General features: G+C 38.0%; 1 protein-coding gene across 1 annotated transcript in view; it reads left to right on the plus strand.

Moving 5' to 3' along the window:
* The window catches only part of UNC5C (unc-5 netrin receptor C), a 345841-nt gene that overhangs the window by 230028 nt on the left and 91690 nt on the right, over positions 1–24123 (plus strand). Inside the window, exon 3 of the mRNA XM_069485492.1 lies at positions 17784–17927. Coding sequence (XP_069341593.1) covers positions 17784–17927 — 144 coding nt within the window. The remainder of the gene's footprint in view (positions 1–17783; positions 17928–24123) is intronic.

The raw sequence follows: 24123 nt of genomic DNA on the forward strand, positions 1-24123 counted from the left end.
CTGTACATTAGTACCTAAAAATCTTGCTTGTAATTTTGAAAGTGAACATTATTTTTTTCTGCACTTGATCTGTATTTTTTTTTTTTTTTTTAAAGACAGAGTCTCACTCTGTTGCCCGGGCTAGAGTGAGTGCCGTGGCATCAGCCTAGCTCACAGCAACCTCAGACTCCTGGGCTCAAGCGATTCTCCTGCCTCAGCCTCCTGAGTAGCTGGGACTACAGGCATGCACCACCATGCCCAGATAATTTTTTTCTATATATTTTTAGTTGGCTAGCTAATTTCTTTCTATTTTTAGTAGAGACACGGTCTCGCTCTTGCTCAGGCTGGTCTTGAACTCTTGACCTCAAGCAATCCTCCCACCTCAGCCTCCCAGAGTACTAGGATTACAGACATGAGCCAATGAGCCACCGTGCCTGGCTTTGATCTGTATTTTTATCTCGGCTGTCATCCACCCCCCGCCCCCCACCCACGCCACTCACCAGACCCTCTTGCTGCAAATGAAAAGCGTGCCCATGGTCAGTTCTCAGCAACACCTGAGAGAGGACAGGCACAGCAGGCTTGGGATCCTGAGAGTCCTGCAGTTTCGCCTGCCATGTGGCTGTGCCCACAACCCAAGTCCCCAGAGTTGTGACAAAAAGCACTTACGATGGAAAGGATCCCTCTCCATCCTCATTTGGTATTTCCTTTGCGGTACAATGTTTTGAACAGTTACGATCGCATTTATTTTGGTCTGTCTTGTATCCATTCAAGAGTAATAAACCAGCCTCCTTTTATAGGATTGCTCTACAATTATTTCTCTTTTTTTCCATGTATGTATATAATGGGTCAAACTATCATTCCTTTCGTATTCTGAGAGAGAAAATGTATGCTTCATGTACATTTATGATCAGATACAGCAGTTTATCATCTCTAAATACATTTCCAAGGACATTTATTAACCACTGATTTATTCAACAGTACATATGCAACTAGGATCTGACAAAAATGTAACCAAATGGGCTTATAATAAGATATGAAGTAAATGCACTCCAACTTGTAGGTAAAGAGAAAATACTAGATAAGTAATATGCATTTAAATGTACACAGAGATGTTAGGTGCATACGTATATTCTCTATGTAATGTAACCACTTTATGCTGAAACCTAGTTTTGTTTGTCAGCATGTTGTATGTATCCTTCAAGCCAAATTATTCCTATCCATTAATTTCCCTTTACTAAAAACATAGCTAATCATGAAAATGTCATCATCTGTATTAGTGTTAGTTATCATTGCAAAATATTATTTACTGTGATTCCATATCTCATGACTCTACCTGCATGTATTAGATAGATAGCTTTCATGTTTTTTTCTCTTTTTTTCCTGGAAATGGTTTATCCACTGGAGTAGGTATCCTTTGAAGCAATATATTTATAAAAGAAAGACAAGGAGAACAAAATTTTGCCTGGAGACACGAAGAGACATATGATTGAAGCTGTTTGTTCAGTTGTCAATATTATACAGTTACATAAATATCTCAGGGAATTGGAGCTCAGAGTGGGAAACAATCATTTTTCTTCCTTTCTTTTTCTTGGTGATGCTAGTGTAGAATGGGCATGAAGAGAGTGCAAGTTACAACAGTATTTAGAATTAGGGTTCATGCCTGACTAAGGGAAGAAGAGATGCCCTAAGCAAGGTCACCTTCCTGAGACTGTTATGTAAACAGGTGTACCATCCTATCATGTTTGAGCCATTCTACCTTGGGGTTGGGGCTGTCTAAATGTTACAACACTTTAGCATAACATGAACTTAAATGATATGAAACATAATATGCTTGGAAAACAGTAGGTTTCTAATAAATGCCTATGGGTAAATGAATAAAGAAAATATAAATTATGTTATACTTTGGTTCTTTTTTGATCATGCTTCAGTGGTTAGCTCCAAATTATTTTTTCAAAGTTTTTAATTTGACTTCTTGTTAGAGAAACAGAGGACGACTTCGAACTCTGAGGGTTTTCAAATAGCTGAATGTTTGCTTTTAATATTATGCCTAAATGCTATAAAAGACAGAAGAATTTACAAAATGTTAATTATAGAATTTTGTTTGAAATATTTTTCAAGATGTAATTTCCAACATAAATGTTGACCAAATTGATGCCATTATCATTTTCTTTACAATCAATCGTATATTGATGTTTTTGCAAGAGATAGAAAAACTTAACCTAGCACTCTGGGAGGCTGAGGTGGGAGGATCGCTTGAGGTCAGGAGTTCAAGACCAGCCTGAGCAAGAGCGAGATTCTGTCTCTACTAAAAAATAGAAAGAAATTAACTGGACAACTAAAAATATATAGAAAAAAATTAGGCGGGCATGGTGGCGCATGCCTGTAGTCCCAGCTACTCGGGAGGCTGAGGCAGGAGGATCGCTTGAGCCCAGGAGTTTGAGGTTGCTGTGAGCTAGGCTGACGCCACGGCACTCTAGCCCGGGCAACAGAGAGAGACTCTGTCTCAAAAACAAACAAACAAAAAAAAAAAAAAAAAAAAAAACTCAAACCTGAAACGACAGAAGAGTGACATCTGATTCAGGGAGAGCTTTGAATAGCAGCTAGAGAGCTCCCAGGTAGAGCTTACATTCTAGCTGGAAAGTGAGGAAAGACTAGAAAAGACATGATTATACTCAACCATTTTACATCTTCCTTTGAATATGGACATTGACATATTCTGTCCAAAATTAGTCAGAACTAACCTACTTAGTAATTTCTGTTCAGGTGTCTAATGCACCTGCCTCACCTGTATTATCAAACAGGGACACAAGGAATGTCTGATAGAGGAGCTGAGCGAGCATTTTCTTGCTCAAATAAGTAGAACTTAACAGACTTCCACTTGGCATATCAAGGTGGCTCTGCTGTATCAACATTTTAATGCAGCGTAGATCTGGGGCTTAGTAAGATCCCAGGTGGCTTAGCTGAAGGACAAGAAACTTAAAGGCAAATCCCTTGAACTCGTTTCTAGTGTCCAAACTGCACTGCTGAATGTCCTAGCCTCCTCTGGCTTGGCCTGAACCATTGAAGTCCCCACCCAGACTTGCCCTGCCCAGCTCCACTGAAAATTTCCAAAATTTCCAAAACCAGCCACCACTTTCCCATCTGAGTATGTGCCTGTCATTTTCAATTAGTGGTGCGCTCCTCTCTTCAGCTTTGTCTATTCAATACCCCAAATGATAATTTTGTGCAAAAACTATAACTTTATTCTCAAAAGAGTAACAATGATACAGTATATTTCAAAAGCATTATGCGGATTTCAAGTAATTTTATAACTGTTCTTCCATTCCTTTTCTCAAAATCCAGCAAGACAGACAAATTTTTAGCCTCCTTTTATTCATACAAGTTGGGAAATGAAGCCTTGATAAATTTTGGACTTGCCAAAAGTCCCATACTAAATGCAGAGCAGGAATTTATTTTCTTATCTAAATAAATCACCAGATTGCTGTGTGTTAGATGAATCTTTTTTTGTTTGTTTGTTTGTTTGTTTTTTTTCAGTTCCCCAGTTGTATAATAATTGTCTTGGGTGAGTTGAATTTTTAAAAATTCAAACATTTATAGTTTGATTTCAAAAGTTTCCTTAAGAATACAAAACATTGCTTTTAAGATAAACAAATAGTTGTCCCCAATAAAATATACTGTGTGTGAACTGTTATAAGTGGTAGTCACTCAGGGGTGAATACCTTTTTTTTTTTTTTTTTTTGGACAAGGTCTCACACTGTCACCCAGGCTGGAGAGCAGTGGCGTCGTCATAGCTCACTGCAGACTGGAGTCCCTGGGCTCAAGCGATCCTCCTGCCTCAGCCTCCTGAGTAGCTGGGAGTTAAAGCAGGTCCCACTCTACCCAGCTAATTTTTTTTGTTTTTATTTTTTGTAAAGGTGGGGCTTCACTGTGTTGCCCAAGCTGGTCTGAAACTCCTGGCCTCAAGTGCTCCTCCAGCCTCAGCCTCCCCAAGCGCTTGATTTCAACTTACTTGGGGTAAATGCAAAATGAAAGCCCAAGAGTATGAGTAATTATTATTCTGGGTACGTGTTCCTGGTTTCCGTCATCAGGCAGTGTTTTCAGAGGGTCACCAGGAGTACTGCTCTTAACACTTATGATTAATGTCTTGATGTAAGACCATAGATGAGGAAAAAAATGTAATAATTAGAACTACAATTATTAAAAATTTTTAAAAGTAAGCCAGGCTAACCTTGTTTATAATAGAGACAGATTAATCTTCCTGGAGCATATGTGATCTTAAGACATGTCATTTCACCAATTTTATAATTTTCACAGTCTCCCTGCTCCAAAGAACAAACTTCTCTAGCTCCCATTCAAGTCTCTCCTCGAATCTCTCTTCTGTGTAGTCAACACATATGTCTTTACTGGATTTATGTAAACTACTCTCTCCCGTACTGCTCCATGCTTTTTCTTCTCTGCTCTTTGCCTCTGTACTGTTCTGTGCTACTGAAGTGTCTTTGATTCCTCCCTAAATCTCTAAACCCAACCGTGTTTCAGTGTCAGTTTCAAATATTCCACTGCCCTGTGTTTCCTCTGATCTCTCCATCTGAAGCTAGTTCACTCTAGCTTTCTACATGGCGTTTTCACAATTTCCCAAACTGTGGATTGCTTTCATTCAATAAATCAACATGGAGGATGCTGAACAGAAACCACATGGGAAGCCCTGGTGAGATGGGTTCTGTGGCTGTGTGGACTGTGGGGTTCTATGGTTAAGCAAATTTAGTGAAAATGCTACTAATCCACATTAAACAGACTTATTTATGGCAGACCTTCTGACCAGCACGTTCAATATACTAATGGGCATTCTGAGTTTCTTAAAGGAGGGTGTATTAAACAAAAATCTCCAAGCTTACTTGACCATGGAACCCTTTTTTGAGATACAATTTTAGGAATGTTGGTGTAGTGAAAGGAACACTTAAATCTTTATATCAGCACCTATGGACTGGGTGAACAATTGTTTAAATTCTGAAATCTGTTCCTTACTTATATAATAGATATAACAATACTAATCCATGAAGACTGGTATCAGATTAACTGAGACACCTGGTAGAAGTTCAGTAAATACTAGTTACATGTATTCTTCTGAGTTACAATTACATTGATTTATACCTAGGATGTAACACTTTGTATTGTAACTGTATATTTACAAGACAGACATTCATTTAATATACATTAACTGGGCAAGTATTTGTGACAGTTACTGTACTTAGGAATATAGGATGCTTAGGACATAGTCCTACTTATGTCTAGTCTTAGTAAACTTCTGAAGGAAGAATCCAAAGCAGTTCATCTCTGTGGCTACCTAGGATATTGTCGCTCTGCATGAAATAGGTGTTTAGAAATTAGCTCTAGAATGTAACCCATGGGACAGAGACCTTATTTTCCTTCTTTACCACTGTATACTCAGCACATGGATGCGTGCTTAGCACATAGTAGAGTTTCAATAATTATCTACTGAATGAATAACTGGACATGAGTAATAGTAAGATGTGTAACTCACAAGTATACCGTTAACTAGATTTCAAAGAACATATTGCTATACCCTACCCTTAATGACAGAAATCTTTTTGTTAAATTTTATTAAAATTCTGTTAAAATTACTAATGAAATGCATAAAACAAGGAAGCAATGATATTCATATAGTCAGATTTAGATAAGTAAGAATTATACTTTCAAAGAAAAGCGTTGGAGTATACATTCAAATGCATGTTTGATGTTTTAAGAAAAATATTTAGAAGGATGTTGCATTTGCTATCTCAATGGAATGTGTTTTGTGCCCTTCCAAATTAAACAAATTGCCGTCATTTTTTTTTTTTTTTTACCAAATTACTTCTTTATGTTCTAAAGAACATTAACATAAAAGGCAGAGGTTAATTACACAAAGCATTTTAATCCCCATTTTGGTCTCAGAAAGGCTTCTTGGCTCAGATTCAACAGATTTTTCATCACCAAAGTTATGAATAGGAATTAAGTGATAGCCAGTGCTGGTAAGATTTATTTCTATCAACTCATTACAATTCTAAATGCAAGAGAAAAACATTTTACCAACTCAACACTCCAGGTGTCCTTCAGACTTGCAGCTCTAAGTCTGATGGTATTTGGAAATTAAGATCAAAAACAAGATGACTGGTTCTCCTGTAAACCCAAAACCTGACACTCCCACAAAGGAGAGGGCAAAACAGTGTTATAATTGCCAGAGTAAATATCATTTGTCAGTATATGATATTGTCTTATAATTAGAATTTCAAGTTTCAAGGAGGAAAACTGTGCAAACTGTACATTGATCTATAGTTGTCATGGAGCTTTCTAGAAGCACTAGAAATCACCACCTAGATACACAGAACGATATCCCTTATGAATATAGATGCAAAAATTCTCGATAAAATCCTAGCAAATCGAATTCAGCTGCGCATCAAAAAAATAAATAAATAAATAAAATCCATCACAACCAAGTGGGCTTCATCCCAGAGATACAGGAATGGTTCAACATATGCAAATCTATAAATGTAATTCACCACATAAACAGAAGTAAAAACAAAGACCATATGATCCTCTCAATAAATGTAGAAAAAGCATTCAACAAAATTCAGCACCCTTTTATGAGTAGACTGCTTAACAAAATAGGCATAGACAGGACTACCTATAAATGATAAAATCCATATATGACAAATCCACAGCCAACATCATACTAAACAGGGAAAAATTGAAAGCATTCCCACTTAGAACTGGAACCAGACAAAGTTGCTCTCTATCACTACTTCCATTCAACATAGTGCTGGAAGTCCTAGCCAGAGCAATCAAAGAGGAAATCAAGGGCATCCAAATGGGGGCAGAATAGGTCAAATTATAGCTCTTTGCTGACGCTATGATCTTATATCTAGAAAACCCCAAGGATTCTCCCAAGAGACTACTGGAATTTATAAATAAGTTCAGCAAAGTCTCAGGTTACAAAATCAATGTACGAAAATCAGTAGCATTCATATACACCAACAACAGTCAAACTGAGTACCAGATCAAAGACTCAATACCTTTCAGAATAGCAACAAAGAAAATAAAATACCTAGGAATATATTTAACTAAGGAGGTAAAAGACCTTTACAGGGAGAACTATGAAACACTGAGGAAGGAAATAGCAGAAGATGTAAACAGATGGAAAATCATACCATGCTCATGGGTCAGCAGAATTAACATTGTTAAAATGTCTGTACTACCCAAAGTGATCTATAGATTCAGTGCATTTCCTATTAAAATACCAACATCCTTTTTCACAAAACTAGAAAAAAATAATTCTACACTTCCTGTGGAACCGTAAAAGACTCCGTATAGCTAAAGCAACCTTAAGCAAGAAGAACAAATTGGGAGACATTAATTTACCAGACTTCAAGCTATACTACAAGGATATAGTAACCAAAACAACATGGTACTGGTACAAGAACAGAGACACAGTCCAATGGAACAGAATTGAGAACCCAGATATAAAGCCATCCTCATGTAGCCATCTAATCTTTGACAAAGCAGACAAAAGCATACACTGGGGAAAAGAATCCCTATTCAATAAATGGTGCTGGGGAGATTGGATAGCCACATGTAGAAGACTGAAACAGGATCCATACCTCGCACCTCTCACAAAAATCAACTCACAGTGGATAACAGACTTAAACCTAAGGCACAAAACCATGAGAATTGTAGAAGAAAATGTTGGAAAAAGTCTAATAGACATCAGGCTAGGCAAAGAATTTATGAAGAAGACCCCAAAAGCAATCATAGCATCCATAAAAATAAATAAATGGGACCTGATCAAATTAAAAAGCTTCTGCATAGCCAAAGAAACTGTCACTAGAGCTAATAGACAACCTGCAGAATGGGAGAAAATATTTGCATGCTATACATCTGATAAAGGGCTGATAACAAGAATCTATGTAGAATTCAGGGAAATCAGCAAGAAAGAATCAAATAACCCCATTAAAAAGTGGGAAAAGGAGATAAACAGATACTTTTCTAAAGAAGATAGACTAATGGCCAACAAGCATTGGAAAAAATGCTCAACATCTCTAATTGTCAGGGAAATGCAAATCAAAACCACAATGAGATATCCAGTTAACTCCAGTGAGAATGGCTTTTATAAAAAGTCCCAAAACAACAAATGTTGTTGTGGATGCAAGAGATAGGAACACTCATACACTGCTGGGGGGACTGCAAATGATTACAAACTCTATGGAAAGTAATATGGAGATACCTAAAAGAACTACAAGTAAAACTTCCATTTGATCTAGCAATCCCACTACTGGGCATCTAACCAAAGGAAAAAAAGACATTCTATAAAAAACACATCTGCACTTGAATGTTTATGGCAGCACAATTCACAATTGCAAAGATACGGAAACACAAGTGCCCATCGATACATGAGTGGATTAACAAAATGTGGCATATGTATACCATGGGATACTACTCGGCCATAAAAAAATGATGAACAACCTATTGTATTATACTGGCTGGAGCTGGAGCCCATTCTTCTAAGTGAAGTATCACAAGAATGGAAAAACAGATACCATATGTACTCACCATTTAATCGGTATTAATTGATCAACACTAATGTGCACAACATTCATAGGGTGTTGGGCAGGTAGGAGGAGGCAGGAGGGGATGGGTAAAGCCACACCTAACAGATGCAGTGCATGCTGTCTGGGGCACACTTTTTGGGTGGTGCAAAGGTAATTTATGTAACCACAGAGTTTGTTACCCCCATAATACTCTCAAATAAAAAAGAAAAATAAAAAAAGGAATTACATCAATAACGTAGGTGTGAAATGCTTCCAAACGAATCCCTTCAAGCATTCACTTCCAGCCATGTTAATTCTTTAAACTTTGAGTAATTTCATCATTTTTAATTTAAGAAATTATGTATATTTATGGTGTATGACACGCATTGAAATATGTATACATCGAGAAATGGATAAATCAAGCTAATTAACATATATATCATCTCACATACTGATTTTTTTGTGTGTGATGAGAACACTTAAAATCTACTCTCTTAGCAATTTTCAAGTATGCAATACATTGTTTATTAACTGTGGTCAACATGTTGTACCATAGGTCTCTTGGAGTTATTCTTTCTGTCTAACTGAAATTCTTTGTCCTTTGACCAAAACTTCCCCAGTCACCCAGCGTCCCGTCCACCAGCCTTTGGTAACCATGGTTCTACTCTTTGCTTCTATGAGTTTGACTATTTTAGGTCCCACCTATGTGTGATTGTGTGGTATTTGTTTTTCTGTACCTGGTTCATTTCACTTAGCATAATGTCCTCCGGGCTCGTCCATGTTGTGGTAAATCACAAGTTTTCCTTTGTTTTTAAGGCCAACTAGTATTCCATTGTGTATCTATACCACATGTTCTTGATCCACTCATCTATTAATGGACATTTAGGATGATTCTGTATCTTGGCTACTGTGAATACTGCTGCAGTGAATGTAGGAGTGCACGTATCTCTTTGACATACTGATTCATTTCCTTTGGATACATACCCAGTGGTGGGATTGCTGGGTCGTATAGTAGTTCTATTTTTAATTTTTTGAGAAATCTTCATATAGTTTTCCATAGTGGCTGTACTAATTTACATTCCAACCAACAGCGTCCAGTGTTCCCTTTTTTCAATATCCTTGCCAACACTTCTTATCTTTTGTCTTTTTGATAACAGCCATTCTAAGAAGTGTTAAATATCTCATTGTCGGCCAGGTACTATGGCTCACACCTGTAGCCCCAGCTACTCGGGAGGCTGAGGCAAGAGGATCGCTTGAGCCCAGGAGTTTTAAGTTACAGTGAGCTATGGTGACACCACTGCACTCTAGCCCAGGCAACGGAATGAACTCCTATCTCAAAAAAAAAAAAAAACACCTCATTTTTTTCTTTTCTTATGTATACATAATATATTCATATAAATGGGATCTTAATGTACCAACTGCTTTGTTATTTAAAAGTACATATATCTTAAACATCATTCCAAGTCAAAAGTTATATACTTCATCTTTTAGAACATAATAGTCCAATAGCATATAATAGTCCAATGGCTGGATACACCATATTTTATTTAACTAAATAAACAAAGAAAACAGTTTTTACTGTTTTCAATAATTCCACAGGGAACATCTATAATTTGAATCCCCATGATATTTTGAAACTTAAAAAAAAAGAAGAAAGAAAAAAAATCAGACAAGAACACAAGAATTCGGGTACATAAACCTCATTATTTTAACTGAGCTGTAAGTTAGGTATCTCTAACAGGTGTGTGGTGATATCTCATTGTTTTAATTTGCATTTCCCTGATAATTAGTGATGTTGAATATTTTTTAATGTACCTGTTGACCATTTGTATGTCTTCTTTTGAGAATTATCTATTCAGGTTCTTTGCCCATTTTTAAAATCTGGCTGCTTGTATTCTTGTTCTATTGAGTTGTTTGAGTTCCTTATATATTCTGGATATTAACCCCTTATCAAATGTGTGGTTTACAAATGTTTTCTCCCATTCTGTAGGTTGTCTCTTCATTCTGTTGATTATTTCTTTGCTGTACAGAAGCTTTATAGTTTGATATATTCCCATTTGTCTATTTTTGTTTTTGTTGCCTGTGCTTTTTTGGGATTATAAAAAAAAAAAATCATTGCCACACTAATGTCACAGAGGTTTTCTTCTAGAAATTTTATAGTTTTAGGTCTTACATTTAAATCTTTAATCCATTTTGAGTTGATTTCTGTATATGGTGTGAGTTAAGGGTCCAACTTCATCATTCTGCATGGGAATATCTAGTTATTCCAACACTATTTATGGAAAAGACTATCCTTTACCCATTGTATGTTCTTGAAATCTTTTTCAAAAATCAGTTGGGCATAAATGAATGGATTTATTTCTGGGTTCTCTATTCTGTTCCATTGGTTTATGTGTATGTTTTTATGCCATACTATTTTGATTACTGTAGCCTTATGGTAGATTTTGAGATCAGGTAGTGTGAAGCTTCCAGCTTTATTCTTTTTTCTCAGTATTTCTTTGGACATTTAGGGTCTTCTGTGGTTCCATACAAATTTTAAGATTTTTTTTCTAATTCTGTGAAAATTGTCATTTGAATTTTTATATGGATTGCATTAAATCTGTGGATTCCTTTGGGTAATATGGACATTTTAGCAATGTTAATGCTTCCAATACATGAACATAGGATATCTTTCCATTTATTTTTTTCTTCTTCAATTTCTTTCATCAGTGTTTTATAGTTTTCAGCATTCAGATCTTTTACCTCCTTGGTTAAATTTATACCTAAATACTTTTATTATTTTTTTATAGCTCTTATAAATGGGGTTGTTTTCTTGATTTTTTTAGATAGTTAATTATTCATGATACAACCATTACTGTTTTCGATATGTTGATTTTGTGTCCTGTAATTTTACTGAATTCATTTATGAGTTCTAACAGCTTTTGGTTTATTCTTTAAGGTTCTCTATATGTTAGATCATGTCATCTGCAAACAGAGACAATTTAACTTGTTCCTTTGTGACTGGGATACATTTTATTTGTGGTTTTTCTTTTTTTTTTTTTTTTTCCTTTTGCCAAATTGTTCTGGCTAGGACATTTTAACAATATTAATATTGTATACGACATACTATGTACTACAAACAGCTGCTTCCAGTAGTCTGTTGAATAGAATTGGCAAGAGTGGGCGTCCTTGTCTTGTTCCTGATATTAGAGGAAAAGTTTTCAACTCTTCACTGTTGAGTATGTTAGCTGTGAGCTTGTCATATATGGCCTTTATTGTGTTGAGGAACGTTCATTCTATACCTAATTTATTGAGAGTTTTTATCATGAAAGGATGTTGTGTTTTATGAAATGCTTTTTCTGCATCTGTTGATTGTTTGTTTTTTCCTCTTCATTCTGTTGTGTTAATTGATTTGCATATGTTTACATCCCCGGGATAAATCCCACTTGATAATGGTGAATGATACTTTTAATATGCTATTGAATTCAGTTTGCTAACATTTTGTTGAGAATTTTGCATCCATGTTTATCAGAGTTATTAGGCTATACTTTTCTTTTTTTGTAATGTCTCTGTCTGGTTTTGGTATAAGGGTAATACTGGCCTTATAAAATTAATTTGGAAATAATCTCACTTTTTTAATTTTTTGAAAATGTTTGAGAAGGATTATTACTAGGTTTTTTGGTTTTTTTTCTTAAAAATAAAATCACAGGTGCTAGGCTTTATTTCATGGAAGACTTTTTATTGATTCAATCGTCTTGTTATTGTTCAGATTTTATATTTCTTCAGGATTCAGGATTTGTAGGTTTTATGTTTCTTACATTCATCTTGTTGGCAAAAATAGTAAGTATAACTTTAACAAAATTACAGTCATAACAAAGCTAACACATCAGTAAATTGCAATTCTCAATTGCAAAAAAATAATCTTAGTTAAATTATATAGCCTGTTTATATGTTAACATTATATTAAAAATTCAAAGTAAACATTTCAGAGAAAAGTTGATAAATTATGTGTTGACAGTGTCTTCTTTTCCTGCTGTAGTTTAAAGATGGCTAAATGACTTCATGTAACCTAACATAGTATCTTGATTCTGAAATTCTGCCTTGCAAGTTATCGTGAGTATTTTAGTGAGAGTTGTAAGTTGCTAAAATAATTATCAGATTTTTATGATATGACATCCTTCTACATAATGACAGTATTTTCTGTGACTTAATTTATATTAGGGCCTGTAGAACTGGTATGTTTCATATGTTAGATCATATTAGTAAAAACCTAATAGGATTAGGCTCTGGAAGAAAGCATGAAAAAGAGACCACACTAATTCAATAAAACATCGTGATATATTCCAGAACATCCCTACCTGTAGCTTTGTACATTTCCCACCAACCCATGTCTTCACTGTGAATGTACCATAATGAGATTTTGTGGAGTGAAGTCTGCACTCTTTTCCCATTAGAGAGATTAGAGGAACTCAAATTGTCAGCCTGCACAACATGATAAGACTGGGAGGACTGAGGAATACAACTCAGGCCTATGTAACTCCTAAGTCTAATGTTGTGTTACGATGCCTTTCAGTGAAACGTACATGGGATATCAGAAGGTGCAGATTAATGACCACATTTTAAAAAGCATTTTAAGATGATGGGTGATTTCTTTGAGTATCATCTAATAAACAAGATACTCTTATACCATAAAGGAACAGCTTAAGGCTGGGTAATAATATTTGATGCATCTTTACATTTCTATAACTTAACATAACAGCTGGCATTAGTGGATTTTGAAGAAGTGTTTGATAGCACTATAGATTACTTTTCTGGGAGAATATATATAGTATTTTAAATAATTATACAATAGGATTAATCAGGTGCTGGTGAACGCTTTGTAATAAGATCCTAGAAAAACAGTTTGTGGTGCCCAACCACTATGATGAAATTAAACTTAAACTAAAGATAAGGCATAAACTTCATTTGTCAGGGGTTACTGCCATAAGCATGTATGGCCTCAGAAAGATCCAATCAGAGGGCTGCATTTGAGTCTGGATTTCTATATTCCTTTGAATCTCCTCCTTATTGACAAGAGCATGCTCGTACTCATTATAAGCCTTCTTGGTATTACATGTTAATTACGTTCCTGTACTCTGGCTCCCAAACCACAATGAATCCTATTATAAAAGCAAATCACTGCAAACTTCAAACAGCATGCATCTTTGAGATGCCACTGTTAGAGGAAGTGCCGTGATGGAAAATCTTTGATGTTATCAGATGTGATGGAAACTACACATTTGTATTTGAGTAAATCCTGTCGAGCGAAGCATTTCCCCCACCCTTAAATAACCTGAAACCAATTTCAAGTTCCCAAATGCTCTTCAAAGCACCCTGCATTAGAAGGTAATGCTGGTGGCATTTCAAATTTCGAGGCAGCTTGCTTTTTTGCATCTCAAGACTTCAAGCAGATTTGAAATTTTACTTTCAAAGAGAAAAGATCTTAACCTGCTTTTACCCAAACCACGAGGCTCCGGTTTGATGAACAAAATGTCACCGGTAATGAAGTTACCTATGGTAATGAAAAGACGGTATGTGTAACCAAGTAGCTCAGAGTCTAAATATTGCAGCTGATTCTAGGGAATTCTGAGCCATAAGCGTTTAGATATTTTATGCTTCGGTTCTTTCTCATTCGTGTGTTGTTGAGCAAGAGTTGGAATGTAAACTTTGGTCCATGTGACAGAACAACTGCACACAACTGTACAGGACTGTAATTAACTCACTTCCTCCTGAATGTCAGACATCTGTGAAGCTGAAGCCAAAAATCAGTGTGTGTCTGACGCCAGTGACCACAGGGAGACAGGGCCACCAAATTGAAAACATTCATTCTATGAATAACTCCCGTAGAGCAGGAGGGTTGGTCTGTGGCTTCTTAAAAGGCTTCAGATTTGTGGTCAGTAGGCAACATCCGTGAGCTTCTTTGGGCTAAAAGATAACAGTGGACCTAGTGTAGTTCTCCTAGCATTTAATTAGGTTTCCTGTAATTGCTTTAAGTAAAAGGAGGGGCATGAAACCTGAAGTTAGCATCTTGGGACACCAAATATTTGTATGTGGTTTTAATATCCTGAGCCCATTTTTCGCTGCTCTGCATTTTAGAAAGAGCCATTATAGTTGGAAGGAAATACACGCTGCAGGTTTATCAGCCGTTTGGTGACTGTACGTTTACTGCAAGAGCCTTAGAGGAGAGGTTTGCTTCTAGTAACTGAATTTCTGCATGAAGAAGGAATGTATAAACAAGTAAAACAGGCAGAAACATTAAACACCAAAAAGTAGGGTCAAAAAGGAAACAGAAAGAAGGAGATGGGGGTTGGGGGAAGGAGGCTTTGCTCCAACTTTGCACAGATTTCTAGATATCTAATGATATCTAGATAGAATAATGAGAAAAATTACAATAAGGTAGGAAAATTAGAGGCCTTAGCAGGGACCAGGAAAGAGGGGAGAAAATAGTGTTATTTGTTAATAGCTTGAGATTTTTGCTGTTGAAGATTGTTGTGTTATTAACAGTTGGACATTGGCTAAAATAATATACTGATTTCCGTTTCATAGAGAGTGAGGGATATGCCAGTTACTGGAAAATTCTTTTTAAACTGGTCATTGTGTAAACATAAAAGGAAAACTAATTTTTTAAACTTTAAAATAGTTTTAAATATAATTAATGAACTTTTGACACTAGCATTGCCCCTGTAGGATCTTGCCATGCCTTGGGATTATAAAATCCACTTTTCTGGGCTTCATTTCACTTCAGAGAATTTTTAATGGACTTTATGAGCTTAGTAGTTCCTGTGAATCAAGCCCCCTCAGCTCTTGATAGGGAATATTGTTTATTTCCGCAGTGAGACAGTACTTACTATTATTGGGTGGTTGTTAATTTCCCTGAGTGATCTTAGCCATCTGAATATTTTCTAGGTGTTAGGGAAAGTTCTGGAATACCCTTTGTTAGGGTTTCCGGAACATACACCCTTTCCTATCAACTATGATTAAAAATTTTAAGAAATTATAACTCTGGGGAACTTATTAAACTCTAAAGAATTGAATGTATGTAAACACACATACATACATATACATACACTCACACATACGTATGTATATACATGTACAGATACATACATGCACACATATATTTCTATGTCTTGTTTGGTTTGATGGGGTTTTTTGTTATTTTTAGTATAGATGGGCTCTCTCTATGCTGCCCGGGCTGGTCTCAAACTCCTGGCCTCAAGCGATACTCCCACCTAGGCCTTCCTAAGTACTGTGATTATAGGCATGAGCTACCAAGCTTGGCTTCAGTATCTTTTTTATATATAAAATAGATATGTATATATTTAATTGCCATCTGATCATGTCATCTGCTTGCTTAAAACACTTGAATGACACCCATGGCTCTCAGGAACAAATTGAAAATCTTAAACATTACGTACAAGAGTGGTTCTCAAACTTAGCGTGCATCAGAATTATTCAGCAGGCTTGTTCAAACGCAGATGGCTGGGCTCCCCTCCCGAAGTTTGCTATTCACTGAGTCTGGAGAGGGGCCTGGGAATTTGCATTTGCAGCAGGTGCCACTGATGAAGCTGTTCCGGGGACCACACTTGGAGAACCACTAGACTGTATAAACTTGACCCTTTATCTCACGCCGCTATTCTTTGGTACGCAGTTGTCTTCTCCTGGGTTCTCAGTCTGCTAATTCTCTTTCCTATTTCTTTCCGTATGTCCTGCCCTTCTCGCCATATAATTTGGCCAAGTTGGTACGTACTGGATCCTTCATGCCAGACTGGGTTCCCTTGTTATTCACTTTCATCCCTATGCATGTTTTCTGCAGCATTGAGCACACTTGTACCTAAATAATAAGTTGAATAATGCATTGTTAACACGAGTCTTCTTCACACTGACATAAGTTTATTGGGGGCAATGACTATCTTACCCATTGGCGTTCCATAAGTACCTAGTATAGTTTCTTTTGCATACCTGATTCTTCATAAATATTTTTTCAAAGAACAAATGAATGAAGAAAATAGTGCAAAGCAATACATTTCATCATTCTTACATTGCCCATGCTTGACCCAAAGCAAATTCTCCTACTTCCTCGGGGTGTTCTGCTGGTTCTGTCGAAGAACACCCCATTCCGGAAGCTGTGCACTCAAGCTCCAGGAGAGCTGGCAGTTGCCCACATACACTGTCCGGATAATCCCTCTTGCTCGGTGCAAAGAGGAATATTGCAGAATAGGAATCTCTGAAACAACCTTGATACTTCAAGATAAATCTTCCCAAAATGATAATCCCAGATTCTTAATTCAACTTTTTTTTTTATTTCGGCATATTATGAGGGTACAAAAGTTTAGTTTACGTATATTGCCGTTGCCCCTCCCCCACCCCGAATCAGAGCTTCAAGCGTGTCCATACCCCAGACAGTGCGCATCGCACTCATTATGTATGTAAACACCCATCCCCTCCCCCCACACATCTGCCCGACACCCAATGGATGTTATTCTGATCAGTAAAACCAACTTTTTGTTATTCAGGGTTATATAATGCTGTGAAATAAATTCTAATTATTTGAGTGTGTTAGCTGGACTTATCAGGATTTCAATTACATTACAATTACAAAGAAACCTTTGGGCTTTGAAAATACTATGCATAGAAACTTTAAAGTCGTGTATTCTTTGGGTAGGATCCCAGAGGTTTGTTAACCGAGGGTAGTATTTCTTTCAAGAAAAACGATGCACCATTATTACTGAAAGACAACTGTTAATTTACCACAATGATTTTAGTTTTAGATTATTCTCTCTCATGGCATGTGAAGAGTTAAGAAGATTTAGCTATTCCAAAGCTGTGTAGAGCACATGATTATCTTACCCACAACCTATTTAATTGAGGTAGAATCCTTTGAAGATATGAAATTCAAGTTCACGTTGGAATATACAGAGGGAGCTATCTTGGTGGAAAGTGAGTATTTGCAAGCAATATGGAGAAAGGCAGTCCACTTTCATCTTCAGATGAATCCAGAAGATGTGAAATAGCAAATAAGGAAATGAAAACGTTGTTGGGTAAAGTAAATGGAGCCAGAAGAAAAATCACAGGAGATGAGAGACAATCTCTGGGATGTTGATCTATTCCATCAAGAAGGATCATGGGGGGAAGAATGTGGTGTGATGGTTTATATTTCTGTAGCACGAGTCTTGTCTTGACTTGCATCTTTCTTTCTCTTACCAGGTCTCATCGTCCGGGAAGTGAGCATTGAGATTTCGCGCCAGCAGGTGGAAGAACTCTTTGGACCTGAGGATTACTGGTGCCAGTGCGTGGCCTGGAGCTCAGCGGGCACCACGAAGAGCCGGAAGGCGTACGTGCGCATTGCATGTGAGTCACTGCACGCGGGCACCCTGGGGTGTCAGGAGCTGATGGAAATACAGGAAAGTTGAGGTTGCAACTGCTCTGGCATCAGAGTCAAAAGTCCTGGTCAAAAGTCCTGGTCAAAAATCAGCCAGGCGCGGTGGCTCACGCCTGTAATCCTAGCACTCTGGGAGGCCAAGGCGGGAGGATCGCTCGAGGGCAGGAGTTGGAGACCAGCCTGAGCAAGAGCAAGACCCTGTCTCTACTAAAAAAAAAATAGAAAGAAATTATATGGACAACTAAAAATATATATATAGAAAAATTAGCCGGGCATGGTGGTGTATGCCTGTAGTCCCAGCTACTCGGGAGGCTGAGGCAGGAGGATCGCTTGAGCCCAGGGGTTTGAGGTTGCTATGAGCTAGGCTGACGCCATGGTACTCACTCTACCCCAGGCAACAGAGCGAGACTGTCTCAAAAAATAATAATGTTAATAATAATTGCTCTCAGATTTCTGCATTTGAGCCACGCATTCCTCTAAAGTCACCAGGATATATCATTTTATTTTTTGTTTCAAGGCACTGAGTAGTTTTTCTTCCAGGACATGAAAGAATTAGTGCTGCTTTGAAAAGGTGATGCCTTTTTTCTAATCTGGTGGGAATCAGGCTGTAGGAAGACCAAGAGAATTCCTTTAATGAGTTCTTTCTGGCCATTTGTCAAAACAGGGTTGAGTCGTCTTCCTATTAGAAATAGAGATTACCAAGATAAAGTGTCTCTATTTATTCTGGAACCATTCTAGTGCATCAGAACATAGCATTATTTTCCAAAGTGTGTTAATTTCTAGAGTATTTGTCTTCGGGAATAAGTCAAAGGTCAAGGTCACTTACACATAAGTCCCATCAGTCCTGGCTCTGACGCCGCCCACAGTTCTATACTGTCTCTTCCTTCCGTCCTTCTTGACCTAGATCTGAGCTGTTGTAGATGCTTCGCACTTATTCTCTGCGGCTCAAGTCTTCTTTTCTGTTCCAGTCCTTCCTCCGTGTGACCGTAATTGCGGTCTCCCTAAAACTCAGGTCTCGTCCCATCTCACCTCCGCTTCTGCTTCAAAATGACTTTTGAGATAAAGTCAAAATTCCTCATGGTGGCGTATGCCATTGCATTAGCTCGCTAGGGCCACCGTGACAAAATGCCCTAGTCTGGGTGCCTTAAACAACAGAAATGACTTTGTCACAGTTCTGACGGTGAGGAGTCTGACATCAAAGTGTCAGCAGGTTTGGTTTCTTCTGAGGCCTGTCTCCTTGGCTTGCAGATGGCGGCATTCTTTGTCCTCATGCACTCTTTCCTCTGGGGTCTCTCTGTGTGTCTAAATGTGTGTCCCCTTCTCATAGGGACATCAGACGGATTGGTCCAGGGCTTACCCTGTCAGCCTCATTTTACCTTAGTCACCTCTTTAAGGCCTTCTTTCCCAATATAGTCACCTTCTGAGGTGCTGAGGGTTCGGGCCCAACATAAGAATTTGGGAGGGGACACAGTTCAGCCAATAGTGACCACATTTTATAGTTCACGTATCCAAACTATATTTGCTGCTCTGACCACTAAGGATTTCCACATTTAGTCACACTGGATTAGAAATGTTTTGATTTCCATACCTTTCAGCTATTTTTGTTCATGCTGAAGGGTTTCACCCTTGCCTGACTTTTGTTGATAATTTTTTTTTTTTTTTTTGAGACTGGGTCTTGCTCTGTTGCCCAGGTTGGAGTGCAGTGGCAGGATCATAGCTCACTACAATCTCAAAACGCCTGGACTCAAGCAATCCTCTCATCTCAGTGTCCCGTGTAGCTAGGACTAAAGGTGCATGCATGCCAAGACACCCAGCTATGAATAATTTTTCTATTTTTTTCTGGAGATGGGATCTCACTATGTTGTCCAGGCTGGTCTCAAACTCCTGGCCTCAAACTATCCTCCTATTTCCACCTCCCAAAGTGCTAGAATTACGGGTGTGAGCCACTGTACCTGACCCCTAATTTTTAAAAATTAATTTATTTGAGAAATACTTAAAAAGCATTTACTCTATTCTTGGGACAGTTGTAGGTATTAGGAATGGTGTTGGAAAAAAAAAAAACAAAAACAAAACAAAATGTAATCATTCTGCCCCATGGAACTTTTGTTCTGGTGAGGAAAGGCAAACTCTAAATAAAAAAAAAAAAAATGATAATTCAGAGCAGATGGTAAGTGCTATGAAGGAAAAATACGGCAGGAAAAGGGATTATGTAGTCCCGGGAGAGAGTGTTCAGAGGAGGTTTCCTGAAGATGCTGATAGTCAGTAGACTGGCAGGAGGGAAGGTCAGGCAAAGGGACAGCAAGTGGCACTGGGTCTCAGTCTGTTGCCCAGACTGGAGCGCAGTGGCAGGATCATAGCTCACGACAGCCTCGAACTCCTGGACTCGAGCGATCCTTGAGGCCCAGGACAGAGATCCTGCGGCAGGAGCGTGCTGCCCGGTGCCAAGAAGAGCAAGGGGGCGACAGTGGCCGGAGCGTAGGCAGTGAGAGGAGATTCCCAGGTGTGCTGAGAAGGCAAGGCCTGGGGTAAAGATGGGAGGGGACGTGGGGAGACGGCACAGGGCTCTGCAGATGTGGATGCGTCTTGGGTTCTGAGTATGAGATAAGAACACTTGGGAATCGTTTCAGCAGAGGAACTTGGGCCCGGACGCCCGTTGGCAGGATCCTGTGACTGCTGTGTAGGGAATGGGCCACGAAGGGCGAGGGGAGAGAGAAGCAGCAAGGCCAGGACGAGGCCACCGCTCTGAGCGATGCTAGGCTGGCACGGAATGGAAGCCCTGGAGGTCGTGCGGGCAGGATTCCAGATATATTTAAAGGAAGAGGCCATGGCTTTTGTTGAGATTGGATGTGGGTTATGAGAGAAAGAGGGGAAAGAACAATTTGCAAGGCCTGAGCCTTTTGAAGAATTTCTTTCCAATGTCCTCAGTGAAGTCATTCCTGCTTCATGGGGAGAGGGGACACTTCCTTTCTCATACTATCAGAGCAGTTCGTCCATGCTCTTAGTCTAGGCTTGTCTCATTTGAATTATATTCTTTGTGTAACATCTGCGTTTCATGCCAGTGAGTTCCCTGTGATCCCCTTACCCTACGATCACAAGCAGTTCTAGTAGCCTCATGTCAAATGTCTTGGTAAAACTCGGCAGGCTTCCTCCATGCACCAGAACAGATGGCCTGTTTACTAAAGTGCATTTCTGAGTTCTGGTCTGAGTCCTTGTGCAACCCTTCACGCCCCCAGGAATCCAGTTATGACCAAAAAAAAAAAATCCATGTTTTCAATTAGATAACATTAAGTCCTTTAGACTATTTTTAGATGAAATTTCTAACAATAAATTTGTCCTTGTTTCATATAAATCTCAGCAGTCCTATTATTAATAAATAGTTCATCATGGCATTCCTTTTTCAAGATTAAAAATTATAACACATACCTGATTGCACCAGTCTATATTTTTCTGAACACATTTCCTTTTATATATGGGCAGAAGTTCCCAAGATTCACGGCGGCCCCACAAATTCATAGGTATTTATAGCTCATATTTATTCTAAGAGGTAGACAGCCAATTTATAGAACATTGTTTCATAAGTCCTATTTTTGGGGAAATCATCTATACATATGTTGTAAGCAGAGCTGGTAACCTACTGGACTAAAATGTGTCATTAAAGTATGTTTTATGCCCCACGAAAAGCGAAGTTTATGGCTAAAATACTTATTTGCAAACAACAACAACAAAAAGTTTGTCTGCAATCATTGCATTCTTTTCTTTGTGCTCTGAGAAAAAGAGCCTTAACTTTTTGGTACGTCAGCTTCCTCATCCATAAAGTTGGCATGTTTCTTATTACTTATCCCTAAGACGTACCTTAAAAAATATTGTGATGACATAAAATCATTTTTTTCCTGAAACTAAAGATGCAGTGTGAATATCAAAGAGTGGCTCCGATGGATATTTTTCTCTGTAATGGATGTCATTTGGAGTTCTGGCTCTAAAATATTTATTTTGTAAAATACCCTTAGCAAGACTATCTGAATACAAATGTATGTATCCTATAAATGCCCCCAAAGTCAAGAAATAAAGAAGAATGGCTGATTCGTACGCCATTCTAAGGGGACTTTGTTTGCTTGGGATTTCTCTATTGAAATGATCTCGGAGTAGTAAGGCGGAAGTACCCAACCTAATGCAGGTGATGGGGAGCGGCTGTAAATACAGACGAAGCTTCCCTCACTCACCCACTGCTCACCTTCTGCTGTGCAGCCCAATTCTTAAGTTTCGTGGAAGACAATATTTCCACAGACAGGGGTGAGGTTGAGGGGGGTGGTCTGTGCAGGGTGGGGGAGGCAGAGCTCAGGCAGTGCTGCGCGCCTGGTTCCTAACAGGCCACGGACCAGTACCAGGGCCTAGGGGTTGGGGACCGCAGCAAGGGACAGCTAGGCCTTGGCACAACTGAACACATTACCAAGATAATCCCACTGCTGACTTGCTTAAAGATCATTCTGACCTCTGTCCCTGTATATAAGTTACAATATCATGAAAGTTTTCATGGTAAATTCCTAAGAGTGGACAGAACTTTAGCCCTTAAAAAAGCAAAATGAGATTATGAAATAGTGGAGAAAAGAACAAAATCTATCGTCTTTATTTCTTCTTTAAAGAAGTCTGTGTCCTGGTAGCCAACATTTATTATGTGCTTGCTGTGTGCCTGTTGGAAGCCATGGCAATCCCCATATAATATCCTATTGGGAGGTTCTATTAGTCATATTTTCCTCATTTTGTCAATAACAAAATGGAAGCATGGAAATGTTAGGTAACTTGCCCAAGTCACCCGTTTAGGAAATGGTGAATGTGAGTTTTAACAAACTTCGGTTCATAGTCCAGTTCACTGCACAGAGTTGTAGCATGTAATAATTCTTGACTTTTCAATCTAACCACATAGTGAACTGCATGTAGTCCATTTTTGTTTGTGGGTTGATTGGTTTTTGTTTGTTTTATAGTTTATGATAGTTGAGAAGAAAAGGCAAGTAAAAGAAGGAAAAATCTTCCAACTTTTTAAAATATACTACATCCCTTACTTTTGAAAATCACAATGAATTGCTTAATATAATAATATTTTCATGATTTTTAAATGTTCCAGCAAAGATAAGATTCTGTATTCCTGGAAAAGAAAACTATGGCCAACTTTTTAGGGTTCCATGACATTAATTCACTTTTAATGCCCAAAGCTCTGAAGACTAATCTAGTTCTCCCCAAATATGCTACACTGGTAGGTTCACAGCAGTCATTTCCCATTAACTGCCAGATTTAGTATTTTAAGCATAAATTCTACTCCACGATGACAACATAGTTAGTTCCTTTCTTCACTATTGAAAGAAAGGCACATTTTTTCCCATTGAGAATACAGGTGTTACTATTTTAAGTGACCATGGAATTATTTGGTAGAGGAGTGCTTTGAAAATACATTGAAACAGCTTTTTTAAAAAAATTAAAAATATATTCATCACCTGTGTTCATTAGGCTGCAGTGACCAAAGCAATGTGGTATTGGTGCAAAAATAGAGACATAGACCAATGGAATAAAATAGAGAACCCAGATATAAAACCACCTACCTACAGCCAGACTGATCTTTGACAAAGCAAACAGCAATGTACACTGGAGAAAAGAAGTCCTCTTCAAGAAATGGTGCTGGGGAAAATTGGACAGCAATATCATAAGAATTAAACAGGACTCCTATCTCTCACCATTCATAAAAATTAAATGACTTAAATGTAAGGCATGAAACCATAAGAATTCTAGAGAAAAATGTAGGAAAAACTCTTCTAGATATCAGCCTAGGCAAAGAATTTATGAAGAAGACCCAAATGGCAGTTGCAGCAATCACAAAAATAAATAAATGGGATTTGATTAAACTAAAAACCTTCTGCACAGCTAAGGAAACAATTAACACAGAAAATAGACAACCTACAGAATGGGAGAAAATATTTGCAAGCTATACCTCCAATAAAGGGCTGACAACCAGAATCTACAAAGAACTCAAGCAAATCAGCAAGAAAAAAAATAACCCCATTAAAAAGTGGGCAAAAGATGTGAACAGAAGCCTTCCAAAAAAGAGAGACAATTGGGCAATAAACATACGAAAAAATGCTCAATGTCACTAATCATCAGGGAAATGTAAATTAAAAC

This window comes from Eulemur rufifrons, chromosome 13 (assembly GCF_041146395.1).
Source record: "Eulemur rufifrons isolate Redbay chromosome 13, OSU_ERuf_1, whole genome shotgun sequence".
NCBI classification, from domain to species: domain Eukaryota; kingdom Metazoa; phylum Chordata; class Mammalia; order Primates; family Lemuridae; genus Eulemur; species Eulemur rufifrons.